This window comes from Balaenoptera ricei, chromosome 19 (assembly GCF_028023285.1).
Source record: "Balaenoptera ricei isolate mBalRic1 chromosome 19, mBalRic1.hap2, whole genome shotgun sequence".
Classification (NCBI taxonomy): Eukaryota; Metazoa; Chordata; class Mammalia; order Artiodactyla; family Balaenopteridae; genus Balaenoptera; species Balaenoptera ricei.
This window is the reverse complement of record NC_082657.1, coordinates 13,277,185-13,301,013: the sequence shown is the minus strand read 5'-3', so window position 1 is coordinate 13,301,013 and position 23,829 is coordinate 13,277,185. Positions and strand designations below refer to the sequence as shown.

The 23,829-nt window shown below is 52.8% G+C and overlaps 2 protein-coding genes across 5 annotated transcripts; both read right to left on the bottom strand.

Annotated features, from left to right (window-relative positions):
• Positions 1–552: 552 nt before the first annotated feature.
• On the bottom strand, positions 553–21,194 carry DYRK1B (dual specificity tyrosine phosphorylation regulated kinase 1B). Of its 4 annotated transcripts, XM_059905332.1 has the most exons (14): positions 20,268–20,574; positions 18,853–19,016; positions 17,683–17,802; positions 17,405–17,593; positions 16,872–17,019; positions 15,716–16,002; positions 14,808–14,954; positions 14,586–14,726; positions 14,238–14,273; positions 13,958–14,153; positions 13,458–13,564; positions 11,677–13,363; positions 1,597–1,748; positions 553–1,463 (listed from the first exon to the last, which is right to left on the bottom strand). In XM_059905332.1, exons 1-12 carry the CDS (start codon positions 20,341–20,343, stop codon positions 12,992–12,994), a joined length of 1,983 nt encoding a protein of 660 aa, XP_059761315.1. In that variant the 5' UTR covers positions 20,344–20,574; the 3' UTR covers positions 553–1,463; positions 1,597–1,748; positions 11,677–12,991. The 4 variants fall into 4 exon arrangements, with proteins under 4 accessions (XP_059761315.1, XP_059761317.1, XP_059761314.1 ...); XM_059905334.1 differs by lacking the exon at positions 20,268–20,574 and adding an exon at positions 21,047–21,194 and having other exon boundaries at positions 13,958–14,273; XM_059905331.1 differs by having other exon boundaries at positions 13,958–14,273; positions 20,268–20,572.
• Positions 21,195–21,490: 296 nt separating this feature from the next.
• Positions 21,491–22,858, bottom strand: FBL (fibrillarin). The gene is made up of 3 exons (XM_059905337.1): positions 22,646–22,858; positions 21,685–21,830; positions 21,491–21,598 (listed from the first exon to the last, which is right to left on the bottom strand). Exons 1-3 carry the CDS (start codon positions 22,817–22,819, stop codon positions 21,574–21,576), a joined length of 345 nt encoding a protein of 114 aa, XP_059761320.1. The 5' UTR covers positions 22,820–22,858; the 3' UTR covers positions 21,491–21,573.
• Between the last annotated feature and the right edge of the window lie 971 nt (positions 22,859–23,829).

Here is a 23,829-nt window from a genome sequence, read left to right as displayed (position 1 = left end):
ATCGTGAAAGTGTCCCTCCTACTGTCTCCCTGTGGCTTCTTCTTTGTCTTTGGACATAGAATATCTTTTCTGGTAGGTTCCAGTCTTTTTTAGTTGATGGTTGTTCAGCAGTTAGTTGTGATTTTGATGTTTTCGTGAGAGGAGGTGAGCTCAAGTCCTTCTACTCTGCCATCTTGTCTCCAATCTCCGGGAGACAGACGTTTAGACGCTGACATCACAGATGGTCAGGGCTGGGATGGGGGAAACCCAGAGAGCAGAAGCCCAAAACGGATACCTGACCCACCCTGGGGGCTCAAGGGGCCTTCCTGGAGGAGGAGACATCTTGAGACCTGAAAGATGTGTGCGATTAGTTGTGAAGAGGAGGTAGGGAGAAAGGGGGGGGTGCTTCAAAAAGAGGGAAAAGCATGTACAAATGCTTAGAGGTGAGAAAGAGTCTGGCGTGTTCTAGACCAGCATGATCCAATAGAAACATAATGAGAACCACAGATGTAATTTAAAATTTTCTAGTAGCCACATTAAAAACCAAAAGCCAAAAACCAGAAACAGGTAAAATGAATTTTAATAACATTTTATTTAACCTGATATATCCAAAATATTACCATGTTAACATGTGATCAGTATAAAAACTATTAATGAGATATTTTACATGTGCTAAGGCTTTGAAATCTGGCTGGTATTTTACACTTGGAACACGTATCAGGTCACACCAGCCACAGTTCAAATCCTCAGCAGCCACACGTGGCTGCTGGCTGCCTTACTGAACAGCACAGCAAGAGCCTTGTGACGCGAAGCACTGGCATCATTTGGGAGCCTGTTAGGAATGCAGAACCTCAGGCCCCTCCCCAGACCCACTGACTCAGAATCTGCATTTTAACAAGATCTCACGGGATTTATATGCACATTAGTTTGAGAAAAATGGGTCCAGTTCTGCCTAAAACACGTCTGTGGCTTCCTATTGCCCTCATGATAAACGCCCAGATACTGACCTTGGCAATCATTCATTCATTCCCGTTACTGAGAGCCTACTGTGTGCCAGGCCCTGTGCTGGGTGATGGTGGGGACACAGCAGGGATAAAGACAGACCTGAGTCATGGAGCTCCAGGCAATTAATAGATAAGTACCCAAATCCCTGTTTCATTTCGACTATGTTACACATACTGTGCTTGAAGTTACAGAGTGCAAGGGGTGTTACAGGAGGCCTGACCTGGCTTGAGTGGAGGGGCATCCAGAAAATAACCCAAATAAGGGGGAGGCCACTATGACGGCGCAAAGCCACACGTAGATTAAATGTCCCTCTGCAGGGGAGGGGCCTGCCAGGCAGCACCAGCCATCCACGGTCACTAGGAGGGCCATTTTCAGGCTTCAGGGCAACGTGGAAAAATGCCCGGGGGTGGGTAGGGTTTCAGGAAATGGGAGAGCCAGGGACTGAGCCAGTGATAGTATCACATCCTGCACAGGTGTGTCTGCATTTGGAAAATGAGGGGAGAGGGAAGAGAGAATCAGGAAGGTGTTCAGTTTGCCAGAAGGGGGAGGACTTGGGGCAGGGAACTGTAGGTCCCCTTTTCTTTAAAGGCAATGTCTTTTAATAAAACATACCTGGATTTGCTTTCAAATGAACTGAGCAGGGGAGGAAAAGGTGCAGGACATGGATGGAGCGAGAATGGCCGCATGCTGGTTCACTGCTGAAGCTGCGTGATGGGTGCTCATTAGACTTTTCTCTCTGCTTTTGCGCGTGTTTGAAATTTTCCCTTAAAAAAGAAAAGTTAAAAGTGTTTCTCCTTGCAAGTAATTGGGGATGTTGAAAACAGATTTTTGGCAACTAGAAAAGAAAGTCATTTAACCTCTTCTGAAAAGAAGAAATTGCAGTACTCAGAACCGTGAACATCTCAGGGGCCTCCCCGGAGGTCCAGTGCTGAGCACTGCGGGCTTTCACTGCGGAGGCCCGGGGTTCAATCCCCAGTCAGGGAACTAAGATCCTGTTAGCCGTGCCGCGAGGCCAAAAAAAAAAAAAAAAAAAGAAAGAACATGAGCTTCTCCTTTAAGAATGGAGTCGTCCAGGTCCAGGAGGAAGGGGGTTGAAGGCACAGACAACAGAACCAACGGTATTCCTGGGATCAAATCCTGGGATCGAAGCTGCCACTTACTAGGCTCTGGAACCTGAAGCAACTGAGTTAAACTCTAAATGCCTCACTGAAAAACTGGGATAATGACAGCAGCTGCCTCGTAAGGGCCATGTGAGGTTATTACTGAATTCATACATGCAGAGGGCTTACACTGGTGCCTGGCATGAAGCAGCGCCATGTAAACGTGGGCAGTGATTATTAAAGCCCGTGCCAGCCAGATGTAAAGCTGCAAAAGGTCTCAAAGCAGATGCATCCATAGTTCCTTTACACGGAATTCACTGATATCAGAGGATAAGACAAGAATTCTCCCAACACCAATGTACTTTAGTAACCTTCCTTTAGACGTGCAAAATCCTTTTCTACAAGTCAGTTGTTCCAAATGCTTGTCAAACACTGTCTAAATTACATAAGTCCTGTCTATAATGATAACTGTGAAAATTAACGATAGAAAGTTCCCTAAGTTGATGTGATTTTGAAAGGAATCTTACAAGCACTCCTCCAAAGTCCAGTCTGGGGTGACTGTTACAGTGTGCTGAGAAACACACCTCTGTTCTCTTCCTGCCTGGCAGGATTTTGTAGGTAATACAAATGATTCTTGAGAGGTCTCTTCCTCTTAGACTCAAACAGCATGTGACTTTTTTCTTATTTAGTTAACTCTCTCTCCCGCAACAGCTCTTGGTGTGTTATGTTAGTGGTCAGCGAAAACGTGTTTGTTGCAAAAAAATTTTGCAACTCCCCTACTTCCAACACTCAGAAATGACCACTGGTTACATCTTGTTCATCATCTTTCCAGATGATGTCTGGGAGTGTTTCAAAGTAATATGAGTGGGAAGAAAGTGGGAGGTGTGTGGACTGGGCAGCACTGGCTGGGCTGAAGGTTGCTGGGGCCGAGAGAGGGTCCGTGCCGGGGCCCAGGTGAGAGCACTGGCCGTGCTCGAGGGAAGAGAGGAAGCTCAGTGTGTCTGCAGCTCAAGCGGCCAGGGAGACAGGCTGAGCGACAGTCAGGGGCCAGATCACACCAAGTCTTCAGCATTAGTCTAAGGAGTTAGTTAGGACTTGGTCCTAAGGACTCTGGAGAAACATGGAAAGGCTTCAAGCAGGAGGGCATGATCAGTTCTGTTTCACAAAAATCCCTCAGCTGTCAAGTGGGAGGTGGGTTAAACAGTGAGACGGGAGGCCAGGCAGAGACAAGGTGGGAGAGGACAGGGTTAGCCCAAGGCAGGGCCACGAAAGGCGAGAAGGGGCAGGTGGGAGAAACGTCCAGGAGTCCTAGTGGTCAAGCTCTGGAGGATGACGGGTTGGGCCGCAGGGTGGGGACGGGGAGGGAGGCATCAAGGATGAAGCCCCGGGCTCTCCCTGGGAGCCTGGGGTGTGGAGGAACCACCCCTAAGATAGGGACCCGGAGGCGGAGCAGGTCTGCAGTGTGGCACACGGTGAGAATTAGGGGCGCAGGGATCAGCCGGGCCTGAGGGCAGGATGGGGACAGGGCTTCCTGAGGCCTCAGGACCCTGAGGTCTGGGGCCCAGGGAGGAGGTGGAGCTAAGGGCAGAGAGTGGACATCATCAGCACAGAGGCAGGAAACAGACCACAGAAGAGGGTAAGACGGCCCGGGGTGGGAGGAGAGAAGAGCCCGCCAGATTTAAGAGGTCAGCGAAAACAGGAACTTCTTGCAAAGAAGCAAGACACAGGAGAAAAACCAGGGGACAGGATTGTCGCAGAAACCCGGGAGAGGGTATCCTTACGGAAGGTGGGAATGGCCAACACTGCCAATTCCTGCCAAGACGGCCCATAAGATGAACACCAAAAAGTGCCCACTGAGCCAGGTTTCTCACTGCCAGAGAAAGAAGTTACAAAGAAAACGAGGGGGGAAGGTGAGAATGAACCCTCTGGAGATGGATTAGTCAGAGATAGCAGTATGGACTGAGGTTTATTTTTATAAACAGATATCTATATCTATATACACACACACACACAGAAATATAGATGTGTGTATCCATGGGTTTGTACACATACCTTTTCCCCAGCTCTGTCAGCTGAGAGGGACTAGAAACAGGACATCTCAGCAGCAATGACCACACTCAGTGTCCAGACCTTGGTTTCTAATACCATTCTCCATCAAAGGAACCAGGGCTCCCTGGAAAGGGGCTGACTCTAGGGCTGGGGCAAGGAAAAAGCAGCGTAAGCCTGGAGCATCTTACGGTGCCAAAAAGTAAGGAAGTGCTCAAGGAAAAAAAAGAATAAAGAACACAGAGCCAACCTGAAAGAGCCCCTAGGGCCAAAACTGGAACAATTTGAGTGAAAAAGTTAATTATGATAGTATTGGGTTATACCCAAAGAATAAAATAAATACCCATGAGTCCATACTGATATAAATTAATGATTATACAAATAAAATAAATGGGGTAGAAGGGACAAACCTTCCTACAGAAGAATTCCCAGTAATTCATGTAGGAGAAATGAGGAAAAGAGAAAAGTATCATTAGAACACCACAGTAATGATTTTTGCAGGCAAGGTCCACAGATGAATGCCAAAATTCGTGGGTGGAACTTTGAGGAGAAATAGGACATTTGCACAGCCTCAAAGGATCTTCCTGTGTTTATCAATACTGTAGTGGTTTTGACAATATGAACACAAATTCTCTGATATTTTCCCTCCAGGAACTGGAGCTTACGGGCTGGATTTTGTGACCTGCTTCTAAACAGCGTAAGGGAAGGGAAAACCTGTCAGATTACAGTTGAGAAACCTGGCGGACACCGCTGCAACGAAGTGATCCGGGTTACCATCCCCTGAGTGATATTCTTCCCCAAACGTACAATCCCCGTCTAACCATGAGAAAAACATTAGACAATCCCAGACTGAGGGACATTCTACAAAATACCTGACCGGTACTCCTCAAAACTGTCAAGGTCATGGAAAACAAAGACTGAGAAACTGTCACAGATTGGAGGAGACCAAGGAAACAGGATGAATAAATGCAACAGGGTACCCTGGATTGTATCCTGGAACAGAAAAAGAACATTAGTGGAAAAACGGGCGGAATATGAACGAAGTCGGGAGATTCAGTAGTAGAATACTAATCAGTGATCATTTCTTAGTTTTGACAAATGTACTGCCATTAAGTAAGATGCCAACATTAGGGGACGCTGAGTGTAAGGTATATGGGAAGTCTCTGTACTATCTTTGCAACTTTTCTGTAAATCTAAAGTTATAAAAATAAAAAAAATTTAAAGTATCTACTAACTGGGCTACAAGCAGTCACCGGCAGAGTCCCTAACTCCCTTCATCTGACTCTTCAGGTCTCATCTCATGGGGTCTCTACTCCAGGAAGTCCTCCCTGATACCTTCAACTAGGTCAGGTGCTTCCTCTGGGCTCCCCCTTCCCGCCCTGACCCCATCTGGTAAGGGGTTGTCCGCCCCCCACGTGTGCTCTGTGAGGGCAGCATGGAAGCTGTCTCAGTCATCGCTGTGTGTCCCTTACTGTGGGAGCACCCACGGGCGGCAGAAGCTGTGCTGGAGCCCCACCACCTCTCCCAACCCGACCCTAACCCTTCTGAGCCAGAGCCTGCCGGACCCCACCTTCCTGGTTTCCCCTGCCCCATCCCCCAACCCAGGACGAGTCTAAGGCTACGTAAATGGTCTGTCCCACCCACCTACCAAAACAGGGTCAAATCACACCCAACGCCTGCCCATAATACACCAACTATCAGGAACACTGTGTGAAGATCTGAGGCGACCGCCCGGCCCACAGCCCTTCCCAGCAGACAGACATCACTGTAGGAATCCTCCAGCTACAGCGGGTTGAGCAGGATTGGATGCTGGACCCCAGCAGTCCGAGTTCTGTCTGGGGGCGTTTGGAATGGGGACAGAAGGGCCGTGGGGCACTGCACTGGAAGGTCGCATAGAGTGAGGGCAAGAGCCCACCCAGGGCCAGCCCAGCTGCCTGCCAACAGAGGAAGCGGCAGACGCAAAGAGCGGCAGAGACCACAGGGCCTGGGGCAGGAGGGAAGCAGAGTCGCTGCCCCATGTTCTGACTCTGTTCTGTTCTCGGGAGGCCCTGGTCCATTTCTTTGTCATCACCCGCAACCAATCCATTGTGGGTTCTGCCTTCAAAGTGCATCCAGACGACTGCTCACGCCTGCCTATGCCCTGGTCCAGGCCACCGTCATCTCTCGCCTAGACGACTGCAGTAACCTCCCCACAGAGCTCGCTGCTCCCACTCCCAGACCCCAGTGCCACCCACACTCCCTTCCTTAGTGATCTCATCCTGGGCCTTAGTACCGTGAAAATGCCAGTGACTCCCAAGTTTATATCTCCAGCCCAGAACTCGCCCCTGGATGCCAGACTCCTGTATCGCGCTGCTTGCTCACCCCGCTGGGATGCTTACCACGTCCACAGGCTCCCACAGCTACAGGCCCTCTGCGCAGGCTAAAAATCTTACAGTCGTTGACTCCCCTTTCTCCCCCCACACCTAAATCCTGCCCACTCCTTCCTTCAAATTACACCCCCAAACCAACCACATCTGCCCACTTCCACTGCTACCACGCTGGCCAAGCCACCATCGTCTCTCGGCTGCACTAGTGCAGCAGCCTCTTCGCTGGAGCCCTGCGTCCACCTTGGTGCCCACATGGCAGCCAGAGGAATCCCATTAGGACGTGAGGTCACGTCACTCTTCAGCTCAGGATGCTCCAACTGCTTCCCATCTCACTGCCAATCAAATTCAAGCCCTTCCCAAGGCCCATCCAGCCCTGCAGGCCCCCTTGCCCTCATCTCCTTCCCGCTCAACGGGCTCAGTCTGGTCCAGTTCACTCCTTTCTGCTCCTCCCACACACCGAGCACACCTCAGGGCCTTTGAACTTGCTGTTTTTTTCCACTTGGAATGTCCTTCTTCCCAAAACAGGCGCACAGCTGGCTTCCTCCCTTTTCTGTCAGGTCCCTCCTCCAACAACATTTCCTCAAGGATATCTTATTGAACCCCTCCCCCTAAAACAGCAGCTCTTGTCACTCTCTATCCCTACCCTCAGCCTTCACAGCTCGTATCACTAATATTAATCTTTAAAAATCATCTACCTTCGGGGCTTCCCTGGTGGCGTGGTGGTTAAGAATCCGCCTGCCAATGCAGGGGACACGGGTTCAAGCCCTGGTTTGGGAAGACCCCACATGCTGCGGAGCAACTAAGCCCGTGTGCCACAACTACTGAGCCTGTGCGCCTAGAGCCCGTGCTCCACAACAAGAGAAGCCACTGCAATGAGAAGCCTGCGCACCGCAACGAAGAGCAGGCCCCGCTCGCCGCAACTAGAGAAAGCTCGCGCACGGCAACGAAGACCCAACGCATACAAAAATAAAATAAATAAATTTATTAAAAAAAAAAATCATCTACCTTCCCCACTAGAATGTAAGTTCCACGAGGACAGGGCTTTTGAGGGTCTTGTTCACCATTATAATACCAGCACCTAAAACAGTGCTTTAAACAGTATTCCATATCTGATGAATCAACAAATAACAGAACCCAGGAATCAGGATGTTGGTTCCAAGTAACAGAAAGCCCAATTCAACTGGGCTTAAATGATTAAAAAAAAAAAAGGTTTATTGGATTCCCTAATAAGAAAGTCCTGAAGTAACTCATTTCAGGTGAAGCCTGATCCAGCACTTTGACAACATCACCAAGGACCTGATGCCTTTCTGTCTCTCCACTAGGCCTTCCAAGAAAATAGCTTCATCCCTGTGGCCACAACACACTTGGATGCGTGCTTTTCAGTAATTATCATCCCTGCTGTATATTAGATGTTTGCCCCCTGTCAGACCCTGTGCTCCTCACAATAATCCTCTGAGATGAAAAGTATTATAATTTCCATTTTACAGTGAAGAAATTGAACCTCAGAAAGGTGAAGTCACTTATTTAAAATCATACCACTAGTAACTAGGTTAATAACGCTCTAATTCCTTTTACTATCGCTTCTTTAACAATCATGGAAATTTTAATGCTGATCAACATGCTGCTGATAATAGCTATCACGTGCTCAGCACTTACTATGTGTCAGGTATCTTGCTAGTATGCCACTAACTTCTCTGTGCCCTAGTTCCCTCTACATATAAAGGCAATAATAATATTACCACATAGAATGACTATGAGGATTAAATGAGCTAATACATAAAACGGTAAGATCTCAAAAAACATTCGTTTGTTTCAGTTAGCTATTGCTGGGTAACAAGTCATCCTCAAAACACAGTGGCTTAAAATAGCAACCATCTGTTTGCTTCCGATTCTGTAGTTTGGACAAGGCTCTGACTCAGGATGGCTCGTCTCAGTGCCACATGGTGTCAGCTGGAGCTGGGCTAGACTATCTAAGATGGCATCACTCATGTGTGATTTAGCACATCGGCTAAAACAGTGGAAGAGCTGGGGGATGACTGGGCCTCTCTCTTTCCACATCTCTCTCCAGTGGGGGAGCTGGACTTCTTTCTACGGTGGCCCAGGGCTCCAAGACAGTAAAAAGCACAGCTGCCAGGCCTCTTAAGGCCCAGGCCTTCCAACCAGCAGATCATCACTTCCACTGCATTCTGTGGGTCAAAACAACTCACAGACCAGCCCAGATTAAAAGGGAGGAGGAGACCCCACCTCTTCATGGGAGAAGCAGGAAAGAACACGCGGCCTTCTTTAGTAGCAGCCTCCTCACTGGTCTACTTCAATCCTTAATCCCCTATAGCCAATTCCCCACACTACGGCCTGGGGGAGTTTTTAACACACGTAACCAACCATGCCTGCTTACACTGTTTAAAAAATTCTTCCACAACTTCCCTGGGAGTTCCGGGAAGCTGCGTGGAGAGGCCAAAAAAAAAAAAAAAAAAAAAAAATTCTTCTACAACTTCCCACTGCACGTGGGGTAAGGACACAGACTGCTTACAGGATCCACATGGTCTGGCCTCTTGCTCCCCCTCAGCCTCTAGGTTCCAAGCACCACACACACACTTACCTCTTAACAAAGTTAATGCCTACCCCATCACCTCAAAACTCACTTCCTAGGGTCCAGATTAGACTTCCTGTTAAGTGCTCTTATGACACTCTACCTTTCTCTGTAATTTCATATTTGCGTGGTAAGTTGACAATCTGAACCTCCACCCCGGAGACTGTGAGCTCTCTGGGGACAGGGAAACTGTTTTGTTCTCTGCTGTATTCTCAATCCTGAGCACAAAGCAGAGGCAAGGTGAAATGTCTGTTGAATGTCTGAGACCTCAGAAAACTTTGAGGCAGCCCCTTAAGGTTCTGTGCATAGAGGATCAACAGAGTCCCTAGAATACTAGGATCGGGAATTGTACTACTGAAATCATCCATCCATTCATTCAGTAAATAGTTATTGAGCCTGTACTACATGTCAAGAGCTCTTCTAGGTGTTAGACATAAAGCATGGAGTAGACAAAAGCTCCTGCCCTCATGAAGCTCATGATCTACTACGGGGGGAGACAGACAGTAAACAAGATAAATTATGCAACGTGTTAAGCAGTGATATGATTAATGCTAAGGAAAAAGCTAAAGAGAAGACAGATATGAATTTTTTTTTAATAAATTTATTTATTTTTGGCTGCATTGGGTCTTTGTTGCTGCGCGCGGGCTTTTCTCTAGTTGCAGCGAGCGGGGGCTGCTCTTTGTTGCGGTGCGTGGGCTTCTCACTGCATTGGCTTCTCTTGTTTCAGGGCACGGGCTCTAGGCCCGTGGGCCTCAGTAGCTGTGGCGCACGGGCTTAGTTGCTCCGCGGCATGTGGGATCTTCCCGGACCAGGGCTCGAACCCACGTCCCCTGCATTGGCAGGTGGATTCATCACCACTGCGCCACCAGGGAAGCCCAGATACAAATATTTGTGGCACCATTCTAGAAGGGTGGTCAAGAAAGATCTCAAGGAGAAAGTAACATCTGAGTAAAGACCTAAAGGAGATGGTGGTGGTGAGCGTTGACTATTCGGGAGAAGAGTGTTCAACGTAAAGAAAACAGCAATTGCAGAGGCCCTGAGGCCAGTGTGGCTGGAACAGAGGGAACAAGGAGAAGGGAGTAGATGATGTCAGACAGGCCACAGGGACAGATAATGCAGGGCCTTGCGGGCCATGGAGAGGAACGTGGCATTTACTTTCTGTGAGATGGAGCCACAGGGTACCGAGCAGGGGAGGGATGTGACCAGACCCAGGTGTTCACAGTGTCCCTTTGGCTGCATGTGAGAAACAGACAGTGGGAAGCAAATAGACCACTGAGGTCTAGGCAGGAGATAAGGGTGGACAGGGCCAGGGTGACAGGAGTGGAGGTGGGAAGAAATGGTCCGATTCTGAATATCCTTTGAAGGTATTTGCTGATGGACCAGACATGGACAAAAGACAAAGAAGGGAACCAAGGACAACTCCCAAGGTTTTGGTCTGAAAAGAATGGAGGTGGCATTTAGTGAGAATGTGGGAGGTACACGTTTTGGGGAAAAAACCAGGAGTTCAATTTCGCAAAGATTACTCTCAATATCTCTAGATATCCAGGAGGAGATTATCATGTTGGCAGTCAGTCAACAGGCCAGGAGAGGGGTTCTGGGCTAGAAACAGAAATTGGGAATATATATTTCCATGCTCATCACAAATTCCTCACAGGACCCACATGATTTGACTCCTGCTGATGTCTTGAGGTTCATCCTGCACCTTGCTAAGTCAATAGTTCACACACAAATCCTGAGCCCTCCACTTCCTAGCCATGTGATCCTGGGCAAGTTACTTAATTTTCTCTACCATTAGTAATCTTATTTGCAAAAGGGAGATCATAGTAGTACCTGCTTCCTACGACCGTTCATTCAAAAAAAAAGTTTTATAAGCATTTTTGATATGTCAGGCACTGTCCCACAGTGCTGGAGACATCCCTTTCGCGCCCGTCTTCGCCTCCCTCTCCCACACAGCCTGTCAACTCAGCCTTCTGGAAGTCTCCCCCACCGACATTCATCCTCCCCTCCCATCCAAGGCCCCTGCCCTGCTCCATCCCCGACATCTCCTGCCTAGGATACCACAGCTGCCATCCTGGGCTCCCAGACCCTAGTCTTTTTCCCGTCGATCTATTCCCAGCTGGCAGCAAATTGGGCCCCTTCCCTTCTGGAAATCCCTCCGTGGCTCCTCACTGCCCTCAGGACAAAGTCCAAACTCCTTAAAGAGCCAACAAAATCTTCCACGATCTAATTCACACAGCATTTTCAATAAAATTTCCACCAACACCAATCACCTGCAGGACATTCACACACCAGGCTATTTCTCATCGTTGCCTTTGCGCAAGCCATTCCACCGCAATACCGCCACCCCCAAACGTCCCTCCGTCTTCAGGTCTCAGCTCAGACAGCACCTCCTTCCCCGGCAAGGTTTCCTACCGGTGCCGGGCCTGGGTTCTCTCCGCGTTTCACGCTGCCTCCGTTAGCGAACACATGCAGGCCCGTAATGGGGCCTTTGCCCGTCTCTCCTACTGACTGGGGCTTCCCGCGAGCCGGGCCCAACAGAGAGGCTAGTGACGCCCCACGTGGTGGGGCCGCTTCAGGCCTCCGCGCTTACCTCCTGTTCAGTAACTATGAACGCCTAACCTGCGCGCTCTCCCGGCACAGCGGAGTCACCCACCTTCCGCAAGACTTAGAGAACTCATTACTCCCGCAGAGTCTGGCCAAAGCCGCCCAATCACGGCCTTCTCCTCCTCTACAGCCCGCCTTAAGCATCCGGGCTCCGGCTGCTTCTGACTGCCGATTGGCTACCTGAGAACCCGCCCCTAAACACGTGAGCGAAAAGAATTCTGGTCTTTGTAGTTCAGCAACGAAAACGGGGAGAAGAAATTGCCGAATAGAACTCCATTTCCCAGGAAGCGCCGCGCCCCGGTGGCGGGGGACGATACCCTTTGATCCTGGTGGCTCTTGATTGGCCGGTTAGAGACAGAAGTTTCCAAATTTCCATGGAAACAGGCCCACTTACCTGGAACCCCGGGAATTTCTTTTTGCCTGAGAATCTTAAAATGCTTTGCTCCACAATGGTTCCGAAGAGTGAGACAAGACGTGTGGGGGGGTAAATTCTGTGCCCACTGCCTGCCTGCCATTCCCCAGGTGGCACCAATAAGGCCTGCTACATGCACTCAGCACCTACCAGATGCCTGGCAAAATGAGCCATGCCTGTGCGGACTCTGTGGAAGCCCTGGCTTATTAGAGCAGAACCTGATGTTTCCCAGAGACAGGCCAGAGCTGGGCCTTTACCTTTCAAGGTCTCAGCTTACCCTAGAAAGAGCAAGTGTGGGCTAGCATCCTATCCAGGATTTCTGCCTAGGATTCCACAGCCCCAGACCTCCTGCAGCCCCATGCCTGCACCAATAGCCATAACCTCCCCAGGGACCAGGGACTCATCCCACACGACAAAGCTCTTCCAGCACCCCTTCCCCAAACACCGTTCCCCACCACGCCTCTGAGGGCTGGGTGAGGGGAGCCGAGGGCCTGCAAACGCTCAGCCGGGAATGTGAGAAAGCTCTTTACTGGGGGGTACAGCAAGGAGGAGCAAGGCCATCTCCCCCTACCTGCCCCCACCCCCTCCTAGGGCCCTGGGGTGAGAGGGAATCTCCCCCTCCCCGCACTGGACCACCACTGTCTTTGGTACAATAAATAGAAAACAAGGGGAGAGAAGGGACCAAGGGTCCAGTCCTTAGTGGGGAGGTGAGCCTAAACCCCTCTCCTTGAACCCCTGCCCCAGGCCCCAATCAGTGCAGGCCTCACCCACCCCGGCTGGGTAGCAGCAATTCCAGTCAACGGGAGAGATGAGGATGGGAGCCCAGGGCCCCCAGATTGGGTGGGTGGGGGGGTATGGCTTCAGGAGGGGCCCCAGGGAGGGGGCAGGGTCATGAGCTGGCTGCCGTGCTCTGGGGTATACCACAGAGGCCCAAGTGAGGCCCCAGAGTGGCAGGGTCATCAGGGGGTGGGAGGGGTGGACGACCTCCTGTCATCCGAGTCCGGAGGGCTGAGGCAGCCGGGTGCTGGGGGGCAGGCGCTGGGTGAGGCTGGGAGCAGTCCGGAGGGCCGCCCACCAGGCTCACATCCATCAGCTCCGGGGGTGGTGGTGAGGTTGGTGACAGGGGACGGCCAAGGCATCGGGGTTGAGGGGGTAACTGGGCCCCGGCCCCTGGCAGTGATGAGGCAGAGGCAGGGGCCTGATGTGTCTTGTGCGGCACATCACCCCCTGCCCAGGGGCGCAGTGGCTGGGAGGGCAGGACCTAAAGGAGCAAAGAACAGTTGGTGATGGAGACCTAGGTCCTGAAGCCCCGGACACTCCACCACCCACTTCCAAAGTCCCCAAGGTCCCATTACCTGGGGGCTGTTCATCTCACAGTCAGCGATGGGGGGCCCAGGGCCCCCACAATATCGGTTGCTATAGCGGTAGGTCCGGTTGTCACTGGAGGAGCCACTGGAGCCTCCTGGAAGTGCCAGGGAAAGAGAGGAGAGGCCTTAAGCGAAGAAAGGTAGGGCTGGGTTTTCAGGTGGCTGAGTCTGGTTCATGGTCCAGGCCCAGGTCTGGGCTTTGGGGCCAGCACCCAGTCGAAGGATCAGACCCAATTTTGAGATCAGGGGTCAGAGTTCAGTTTGGGGGGTCAAAGAGTCAGAACCAGTTTTAGAGATCTGAACCCAAGCTCAGTTTCAGAGACCAAATCAGGGCCAGTCTGAGCTCGCCTACCCCACCCATTCTGGAGTTGAGGATCATGCAGTTTCATAGCTCTAGGTGAAGGCCCAGTGACAAGGCCGCCACCAGATCAGGCCAAACCAGAGCTGCCCCGACCCCTGTTCTACCCCATCTGGCACTGAGCACCCACCAGAGCTGGAGATGGAGCTGGCGGTACTGGAAGAGGGGCAGGTATCGAGGGGCGCGGGCGAGGTGGAGGCACTGCTGCCTGCCGGGCCCGTGTTGGTGGCCTCATCAGCCGTGCGGCGGAAGAAGCCGTGCTGCAGAGCCCCCAGTGGGCTGATGCGGGCGGCGGGCTCATACTCCAGCATGCGCAGCACCAGGTCCTGGAAGCGGAGGTAGTCGGCGGGGCTGTGGCCCGGCTCCCCCGCCCGCCGGCCCCCGGGCCCGCCCGTCTGCACGCCCAGCACCTCCTGCAGCCGCCGTGTCCCGGGGCCCTGGTAATCCTGGCAGGGGGAGGTGGGAGGGGGGGCAAGAGAGTGGCCGTCAGTGGGCAGGAGGGGCAGGGAGACACACACGGGGAAACAGAGGCACAGGAGAGAAAGTGGAAAGAGAGGAGCTAAGAAGAGTTGTGGGGTGGGTAGTAGGAGAGATGGGGTGGGTGGGGGAGGAAGGAAAGGACAGACGGGGCGGAGGGAAGAGGAAGGAAGGGAAAGACACAAGGGCAGGGAAGCAGGGAGAAGGGGGAGAAGGGAGCCCCAAGTGTGAGAGTGAGCGGCCACCGGGGTAGGAGGAGCGGCATGGGGCAGGGGCCGCACCTTCCTGAGTTCCTTTGTCCTTCGCAGGGTCCAGCCACCCCCAGGCAGCCGCTCAAAGTACTTTCGAGCCTTGGGTGCCTGGTCCAGCATGGGGGCCGGTGGGATGCCCAGCACCTCCACAATGCGGTTCATCTGGTCCACCTGAGAGCAGGCAGGCGGTCAGGATCATCAGGCCGGCCAGGCCTCCACCCCCTCCAGCACACCCCCTCCTCAGGAGCACACCTCGTTGGAGCCACTGAAGAGGGGCTCTCCAGTGTGCATCTCCACCAGGATGCAGCCCAGGGACCACATGTCAATGGCCAAGTCGTAGGGTGTGCCCAGGAGCACCTCGGGAGAACGGTAGAAACGGCTCTGGATGTACTGGTAGATCTGGGGGAGGAGAGAGGGCAATAGTCAGAGGTCCCGCCTCCCCGACTCGTACCAGTGACACCCCCACAGCTAGGAGGACTGACTAAGGACAGGTCTCCTGCCCCCAAAACTGGGGACAGGGGTCTCCAAACCCTGATGTTATCAACACCAGCTTTCCAGGAGTCACTACCACTATCTTATTCATCGGCTTCAGGAGTCTCTGCTGGCCTAATCTGATCCTGATCTCCATTTCTGCTGGCCTGATCCTGAGCCCCTCTTGGTCACCAGAGGCTGGGAGTCTGTAAACCTAGGCCCTTCCCACTCTCCCAAACTGGACACTTTTCAAACCACTACCAGCATCATCTTAAATGCCAGCTCACAGGAAGCTGCAAAGCTGAAGAGCCCCACCCCCTTCCATCCCCAGCTTTAAGAGCACAGGGTAAACAAAACTTTGCAATCTACCACGCCAGGCTCAAAGCCACCCAACTCCCCCTCTCCCCCCCTACAATCTGGCAGCCTCAAAACTGGCTTGTTCTCCCAGGCTCCACTCCTCCCTTTCCTTCCGGCAGTATACCCTGTGGCCCTCTCCTTCACCCACTGGCCCGACCCTCCGTACCCGCAGACACCCCCATCCCAAGCACTATCCCTCAGGCATCGGCCACTTCAAGCTGCACATTACGATCCCATCCCCTCCTAGCCTCGCCCCTTGGCCCCAGGCCACCAGTTGGCCCCGCCCACAGTCTGGCCACACCCACACCACTGGCCCCGCCCCGGGGCCGCACCCGCTGGCCAAGCTGGCAGGAGCTGCCGAAGTCCACGATTTTGATGGCGCTGCGCTTGGGGTTGCAGAGCAAGATGTTCTCGGGCTTGAGGTCGCAGTGAATGATGCTGAGCTCGGGCGTGGCCAGGAAGAGCAGCGCCGTGCAGAGCTGCTGCGCTAGTTTCCGCGTCAGGTTCAGCGAGACGCCACGGAAGTGCGTGTTGCGCAGGAGGTCGTATAGGTTGTAGGAAAGCAGCTCGAACACCAGGCACAGGTGGTTCCGGAACATGAAGTGCCGCTTCAGGTGCACTGCCGGGAAGAGGACGGAAATGGGCCGAGGGAGAAGAAACTGAGGCTCAGAGAGGGCCAGTGGCGGCCTGGGGCCCACGCTCATAAGGAGAGAGGCTGGAACCAGATCTGTGTCTCTGCTTCTGGAGCACAGGCCAAACTGTGGCGTGCCCACAGGTACCAGCTGTTAATCAGGATGTTTGTATATGTCTATAACTTGTTTCACACAGGAAGTTAATTTTCTTTTCAAGTCTCTGTCAAACTTCCTGATTAAACCAAAGAGAAAGTTTACATTTGGTGCTGATGGGTTTTTTAACACCATCCTACACTTCCTCATTTAATTTTATAATATTGTTTTAGTCTCAGTTCTGTTTATTTTTGTGACAAGCGATGCTTGCTTTCCATTTACTGTAAGGATGTATATTTTCCTTTTAAAAGAAACACACTCCTTAAATCTACTTGCTTTTTCTAAGAGGAATCAGTACAGGAAAGAGGAAAAAGACTGGCATAGATGTTAAGAGTAAAGGCTCTGGAGTCCACTGCCAGGTCAAATTATAGCTCTACTGAGTACAAACACTGCGACCTTCTGCAAGTGACAGCACCTAAGTGCCTCTGTTTTTTCATCTCCAAGCTGTGGGCAATGATAATGGGGCTGTGGTGCGGGTTAAACAAGTGAATTTATGTAAAGTTCTCACAACAGAGTCTGACCCTTAGTGAGCACAGGGATAAACTCTGACCAGCATTCTCATGTGAATAGGGTAGACATCCTGAAAGCGGCAGGAGAAATCACTGATGTCAGGGAATTACAGACCAAACCCTGCCCTGAAGACACCAGCCCCTTCCTGCACCGAGGGTGACCCATCCCCAGGCACCTCTGCCCCAGGCCTCACCTATATAGTACTTCATCTCTGTGTCATGCTGGTTCATCAGCTCCAGCAGCCGCAGCTCAATCTGGGCCTGGTTCAGGAAGGCCTTTTTGTTCTTGATGATCTTGATGGCCACCAGCTCCTGGGTCTGATGATCATAGGCTTTCACCACCTGTGACCACAGGCATGTCACAAAGTGAGGGAATGGGGGCGTGGAGGACAGAGCCAGGTACCGCCACTCTTCTCCCTCCAGTAAGGAGACCCACCAATATCACCGTCAGTAACACTAATAACTCAATTTGAGCGTTCACCAACAGTCAGACACGAGTGTGAACACTGGACATGAGATAACACAACAACCTTATGTGGAGAGTCCTGTTATTTGCACTATTTTACAGAAAAGGAAACTGAGGCACAGGTAACCAAGTGATTGCACTGGGGTGAGTGGCCGAGCATGGAACTTGAAGCCACTGAACCACTGGCTGTGTGGGTCAGTATCAGTGGGTGCCCGTACCTCCTAACCCCTGGATCAGGGTCGGGTGGGGGGCATCCCGCACCTGGCCGAAGGAGCCTTTGCCAATGAGCGAGTCAATCTCATAGCGCTCCAGCCAGCGCTCGCCACTGCGCACGATGTAGTCATGGTTGTCATCGTCATAACCGTGGTTCAGGACCTTTTTCTCCTTCTTGGTGCTCGAGTCCTGAGGTGGCACCTGCTGGGCCCGCCGCTTCTTCTTCGCATAGTATACCTGCCCGGCCGGCCGGGAGATGAGGACTGGTGAGTGACCGATGCCAGGACCCCTCAGCACCCAGCCGGTGTCCCCCACCCCCTGCCCACCTCATTGATGTGCTTGTAGGTCTTGATGAGGTCCACGGAGAGCTTGCGCAGCGGGGCTGAGGTCGCGTCTCGGAAGGCCAGGGGCAGCCTCCGCGGCAGTAGCCGCCCATCAGGCAATACCTGGGGGAGGCGGGGTGACGGGTGAGCACTGAGCACAGGCCTTCGCCTCTGACCTCAAGGGGCAGAACTGCATGGGCAGCTGGCTCATCATTTCCACACACATTATTTAGTTGGTCACTGTCTGACGACCCCACTAGAATAGAAACTCCCCAAGGGCAGAAACTTTATCTTGCTCTTGCTTTATCTCCCGTGCCTGGAGCAGGGCCTGGCACATAGTGGGTGTTCGTTAAAATCTGCTGAGTGAATGAAGTGAACTATTTACCCCTGATCTTTCATCACATACCTTTACTCTTTTCTAAACACCTCAGTGGGAGAGATCGGATAGAAAACCTGGGCTCTGACCCTCCCAATCCTTCACTTGAGACCATCCATTTTGGGTATCCCATGTTGAGGAGCTCCCTGTCTTGCTTTATCCTCATCCCTTGGGGCCTTCCTAACCCTCACCCCCCACTCTGTGCATCTTTGACCAGTTTTCTCATCCTAAGGATCTTGGATCTGGGTCCAGCACCCTGGACCTCCTACTCCATCCTGCTTCCAGCTCTACAGTTTAGAGCCTTAACAGTCTACCCTTGAAGGTCTTTACCCTGCGCCCCCAGGCCTTGCTGGCTCCAAGACCCTGCAGCTCAACCTTCTTCCCTTTCAAACCCTCCAGATCTTTCACTCTGGACTTTTTTTGTCCCCCTTAATGAACATTTATTGAGTGCTTACTATGTGCCAGACACTGTTCTCAGCATTTCCAATTCCATTTCATTAACTTGTTTAATCCTCACAACAACCCTGTGAGGTAGGTATCATTATAGGCCCCATTTGACAGAACAGGAAACTGAAACACGGAGAACCTGAGTAATATAACTGTGGTGCCAGGATTTGAACCCAGGCTCTCCAAACCCTGACTCCGCCAGCAACTCCTCTATACCTTCCACTCCCATGGCACCCTTCATGCTCCTGGGATACTGTCCTGGGCAACCACACCATCTTTTTGGCCCCAAGATCCTTCTATCCCAGCCTCCCCCGACCCCCAGGCAGGTGAGGATCCAGCTGGACGCGTACCTGCGTGTGCTCCTGGGGCCCCGGGAAGCCAGAGAAGGGACCATGGCCCGGTGGGACGGCCATGGTGGGCTCAGAGGACCGCAGGGGAGTGAGGCCTGGAGCGGGAGCCCGGCCGGGGGGCGCCTTCTCGCATCCTGCACCTCGGCTGCCACCGCCGCTGAGACCTGAGAGCGGGCGGGAGGCGGGGGAACAACATGGAACAAGGGGATGTGTTGGGCAGTACCAAGCGGGAAAGAGGAGGACAACACAGAGAAGGCAGGGCACAGAGTGAGGAAGAAGAGGGTACGACAAGGCAGCAGGTGGCAGTGAAGAGAGGGGACAGACAGAAGTGGGGGGGGCACAGCGGAGTCCCCAACAAATGAGTACCAAATAAATGAAGTAGGCAGCACAAAGAGAGGAACATGGAAAAGGGAATGATTGGGAGCCAGGCAGGGATGTGGGCCATGACAGGAAAGGACAGAAAGACACGAATAATTGCGGGAGAGGAAGAGAAGAAGAGAGAAACCACAGACAGTACAGGGAGTAGGGTTCACTCTTCTCTCCGCATTTCTACTCACGGCCCTCCCCAGGGCCCCTCACACAAGATCCCACCATCCTGTAGTCTTCCCTGAACGTCACGACCTCTTACCACAGCAAGGTCCCTCCACTTCAAGATCTACCCTTCCCAGTTGGTCCCCCAATCCAGAGAACTCTAAGATCCCCCCAAACCACATGAGAGTCTTCTGGGCCCCCTCCAAAGCACAGCAGGGTCCTCAGGGACCTCCTGATCACACCAAGGTTATCTGAGAACTCCTTCATAACAGGGTCCTAACCCTATGGCATTCTCACCCACCAGGGTACACCCTTCCCAGGGACCCTCCCCATATGGTGCTAAGACCTCTTCCCTATCATTTCCTCCCACTGGAGACCACCCCTCCGTAATTTCCCAAACCATATTCCAGTTCCCCCATGCCACATCAGGGCCCTTCCCCACATTACTCCAAGCCCCCGCCCACCCCCAATCAAGGCCCACTCCTTCTGATGGAAGCAAGGGGGAGGCGTTCCTTCCCACGGTTTAGAGTGGATGGTCCTTGTCTCCCCTACCCTGGCTCCTACCTCCACCATCCCTAATCGTTATTCCTGTCAGGGCCCTCTCTCCAGTCACTCCTCTACACCAGGGTCAATCCACAACTGTGCCCATTCCTAGAAGTCCCCCATAGGTAAATCCCCCAAATATCACAGAGTTCTACCCTTTCAGAGCATCTATCACACCAAAATCCTCTCCCCACGGGCCTTCTCCCATGTCAATCCTCTTCCCCTATGCCAAGCCTGGCCACTCCACGACCCCTCCTCTCTCTTGGAGCTCCCCCACAAAACAAGCTCTTCCTCGGGGCCCTCCCACACCAGGACCCTCTCTCCCAGCCCCCACCCCCTACCCGGGTCGGGGCTGGCGCGCCCACGGGGGGCTGGGGCGCGGTGGGGCCCCCAGTGGGGTGGGCGAGCGGCCAGCATGGCGGCGGTGTCTGTGGTGAGAAGACGGCCGCCTGTCCCGGCCCGGCCGGCCCGGCAAGCCCCGCGGCGGGGAGGACAAGCGGGACAGGCGGCTCGGTGGGTGACAACAGCAGCCGCCGCCCCGCCAAGGGCGGGGAGAGGAGGGGACGAGGGTCAGCCCGGGGCACGCGGGGGAAGGGGAAAGCAGGTGGACGGGGGAGGGGCGGGTTAACCCTCGCCCCGCCAGCACCGCCCAGCGCAGCCACCCGCCCCAGGGGACCCCAGCGTCCCGCCCCCCAACCCTGGAGGCCCGCCGGGGCCAGCAGAGCCCCGGCGGGCGGGGCCGGACAGAGCTTGGCAGTCCACACCTACGATGGCAACAACCTTGCCATTGGCTGCTGCTGCCAAGAGCTCAACCAATTACAGTCCAGGACAGCTGTTGCTAGGCGACGAGGATGCGGCCGGCGGAGCCGAGCCCAAACAAAGAGCGGGAGCGAGGCCCGGCTACCCCCTCCCAGCCTCCCTCCCAAGACTGCTACCTCGGGGCTCGGCCCCTTCCAGGAATCCGACTAAGAATAGCCAGGCAAGGCCTGCACCTGCCCACCGCCCCCCTCCTCTTCTCCCTCGGCCTCATGCTAAATCTCGCGGCGACGCGGGCAGGGCGGGTCCCGTACTACCCCCCTCCCGAGAGCGCGTGCTGCCCCGCCCGTAGCCGCGTCGTTACCTGAGGGCGCGGGCAAGGGAACTCAAACTGCTCGGGAAGCCCGAGCTCAGTCCTGCCCACTGGCTGAAGATATCCGGTAGACGCAGCGAGCCAGGGGCCCGATTACCCAGTAATGCAACCAGCAAAATGGCGACCACAACAAACCGGCCCCCCCCACCCCGCCCCGGACTCCACCTCCCGCCCGCCCAATCTGTTTCCCCCTCACGTGACCCAGGGCAACACTCCGCGCCTGCGCTCAGAAGAGCTTACCGGGATCTACACGCAGAGAGCAACCAACCCCGCCCAAGCGCCGAAATCCACGTTACGGCTGCGCAGGAGGCTGCTACGATATGAGCATGCGCTGTATGACCGGATGAGAACGCCCGCCCCCCACCAACACGCAAGTTGACCGAGGGCGCATGCGCCCTGTTGATAGAGGTCGCCAAGCAATCAGGTGCAAAGGGAGAGACTGATTAGTCTTTTAATAGAAAAACACACGTGTAACAGTAGCAACACAGTCTCTCTCGCGATCCAGATGGCGCTGGGCTTCAGTTTTTCACCTTGGGGGGTGGCCTGTGAGAGGAAAGAGATGAGGGGACTCAGAGCTCATCACCACTGTGGAACACTCCTAACAAGTACTGACCGGACCCCCTGCTCACCTGTACACACCCACGACCACAGCGTGGTCTCTTTCGTATGGCTCTAGCGTCAACTGCTCCTGGGGCTTCATGTTCTCCTGCTGCATCTTTTTCACTTCAGAGGCAAACACGGCCTCTGCAGAGGCCGTGGAGTCAATGCAGTTGGCCTGCAGAAGAGAGGATTTGAAGTCTGCAGCAAGGCTTTGGGCTGTTTTCCCTTTTTTGTTCTTCTTTAAACCAGTAGAATTTGCTTTCATTGGAGACTAGGCTTTGGGAATGTAGGGAAAGACTTTGTTAGATAAGTTTTCAATTTGGTCTGGATTGGAACAGGAAGCCTTCAACAGAGCCCTATTTATCTAAAAGCCAGTGTTTTAAATCTTACACTCCGGGTTTTGTTTTTTTTTTCTACTTCCTCTTCTTTAACAATAGCAATAACGCAGCTGAGAATGCTAAAACAAACGCAGCAAAGGCTGCAAAAAACAATGGTGAATCTGGTTGAAGACAATGGAGAGGCCTCTGTACTTCAAAATGAAACATTTTTTAAAATACACCTAGCATTTATCTGGTATTTATTTTATACCAGGTTCTGTTCTCAACACTCCATACATATTGAGACATTTAGTCCTTACATCAACACTAAAAGAGATAGGACTAACACTGCTATTTTACAAGTGAAGAAACAGGCATATAGGTTCGATAACTTGCTCAAAGACACACAGCAAGATGCAATTCAAACTCAAGATACTCAGACTCAGCGATCATGCACTTAATCGCTACAGTCTATGGCCTCTTTAAATTCTAAGCTTTTTACTTTTGTAGACATTTTTCATTATGTGCTACTTGATTGGGTGGCTTATAGGGAGCTGGGCATAGACTGACTGGATTAGGGGGATGGAGGTCCCCTTGTTTTGACTGGCTGCTTGGCAGTTACAGATAGAGAAGATACTGCCACCCCATCTTAAGACTCCTCTAAGCCCCGCACCTTAATGGAAATCACAAAGTGTCCTCCATTACGCAGGAAGGTATGGGCATTCAGGGCTACAATCCGCGTCTGGTCTGGCTGGGCCACGTCAGCAAAGATCACATCCACCATTGCTAGGGAGAAACAAGTAGCGGTTAAAAGCTGGATCCAACGGATCTTCCCAGCTCCTCCCATGGGGCCTGCGCCCCAACACCAGCAGGTTCCTGGCAGAGTCTTCCCTGCCTCCAGTCTCACTTCCCCCCGTTGATCCCCCTCCCTCCACAGTGCCCCCAAGATGGGTCCAAAACCCACAGTCACACCACTCATTCATTCATTCCTCTTGTAAACCGTGTTGCCACCTACTCTGTGGCCAGCCCTGGGCCGGGCGTGGGGGACAGAGAGACGAGTCAGACCCGGACCCTGCCCTCGAGACGCTCCCGGGTCTGGGGGGGGAGACAGACACGTCATCAAAAAGACAAGTAAAGGTGAGCACTTACAGGCAAGAGCGTCTGCAGGATTGTCAAATGAAAACAAGTTGCAGGACAAAGGGTAAGGTATGAATGCACAGGGGAAAAAACTCACGGAAAGAAAAACCAGGGGGAATGCAAAGTAGTATTTTTAAGGCAGTGATTAAAAAAATAAATAAAATAAAAAACTTCAAAAAATGAAAAGATGGTGCAATGAAAACTGACTTTTTTAAAATCAGGAAAAGCAGACATCAAATTGTTCATATTGGTTACCTCTGGGGGTGGTTTATAATGCGCTCCATTTTTATACTTTGCTTCTGAATTTGTTTTTAAAACAAAGTTATTTACATTCACAATGGGCCCCTCTGGGCCAGGCCGTACTCCGTTTGTGCTTTCTGGGTTATGATCTCCCCAGACGGTGCTGATGAGGACCTCCGAAGGAGGCTTTTATGCGTTAAGTCAGGGGTAGTATAAAAGGTACCACGTTTTGCAGGGAGGCAGGAAGTACTGGGGTGGGGGAGATTAGGGGGAGGGGCAGGAGATTGGAGGAAAGGAGGTTGGCCCTCCAGACATCCCAGACCCTGAAGCAGGACTGCCACCTCCACCACCTCACCTGGCTCCCCCGACCCTTTTCATTTCTGCAGACTCAAGAGGCCTGTTCATCCACTCCAATTCCATCCAAATCAGGGCTCTGGAGGCCTCTTCCAGGAAACCTGGAGTGGCCTGTCCTACCCCACC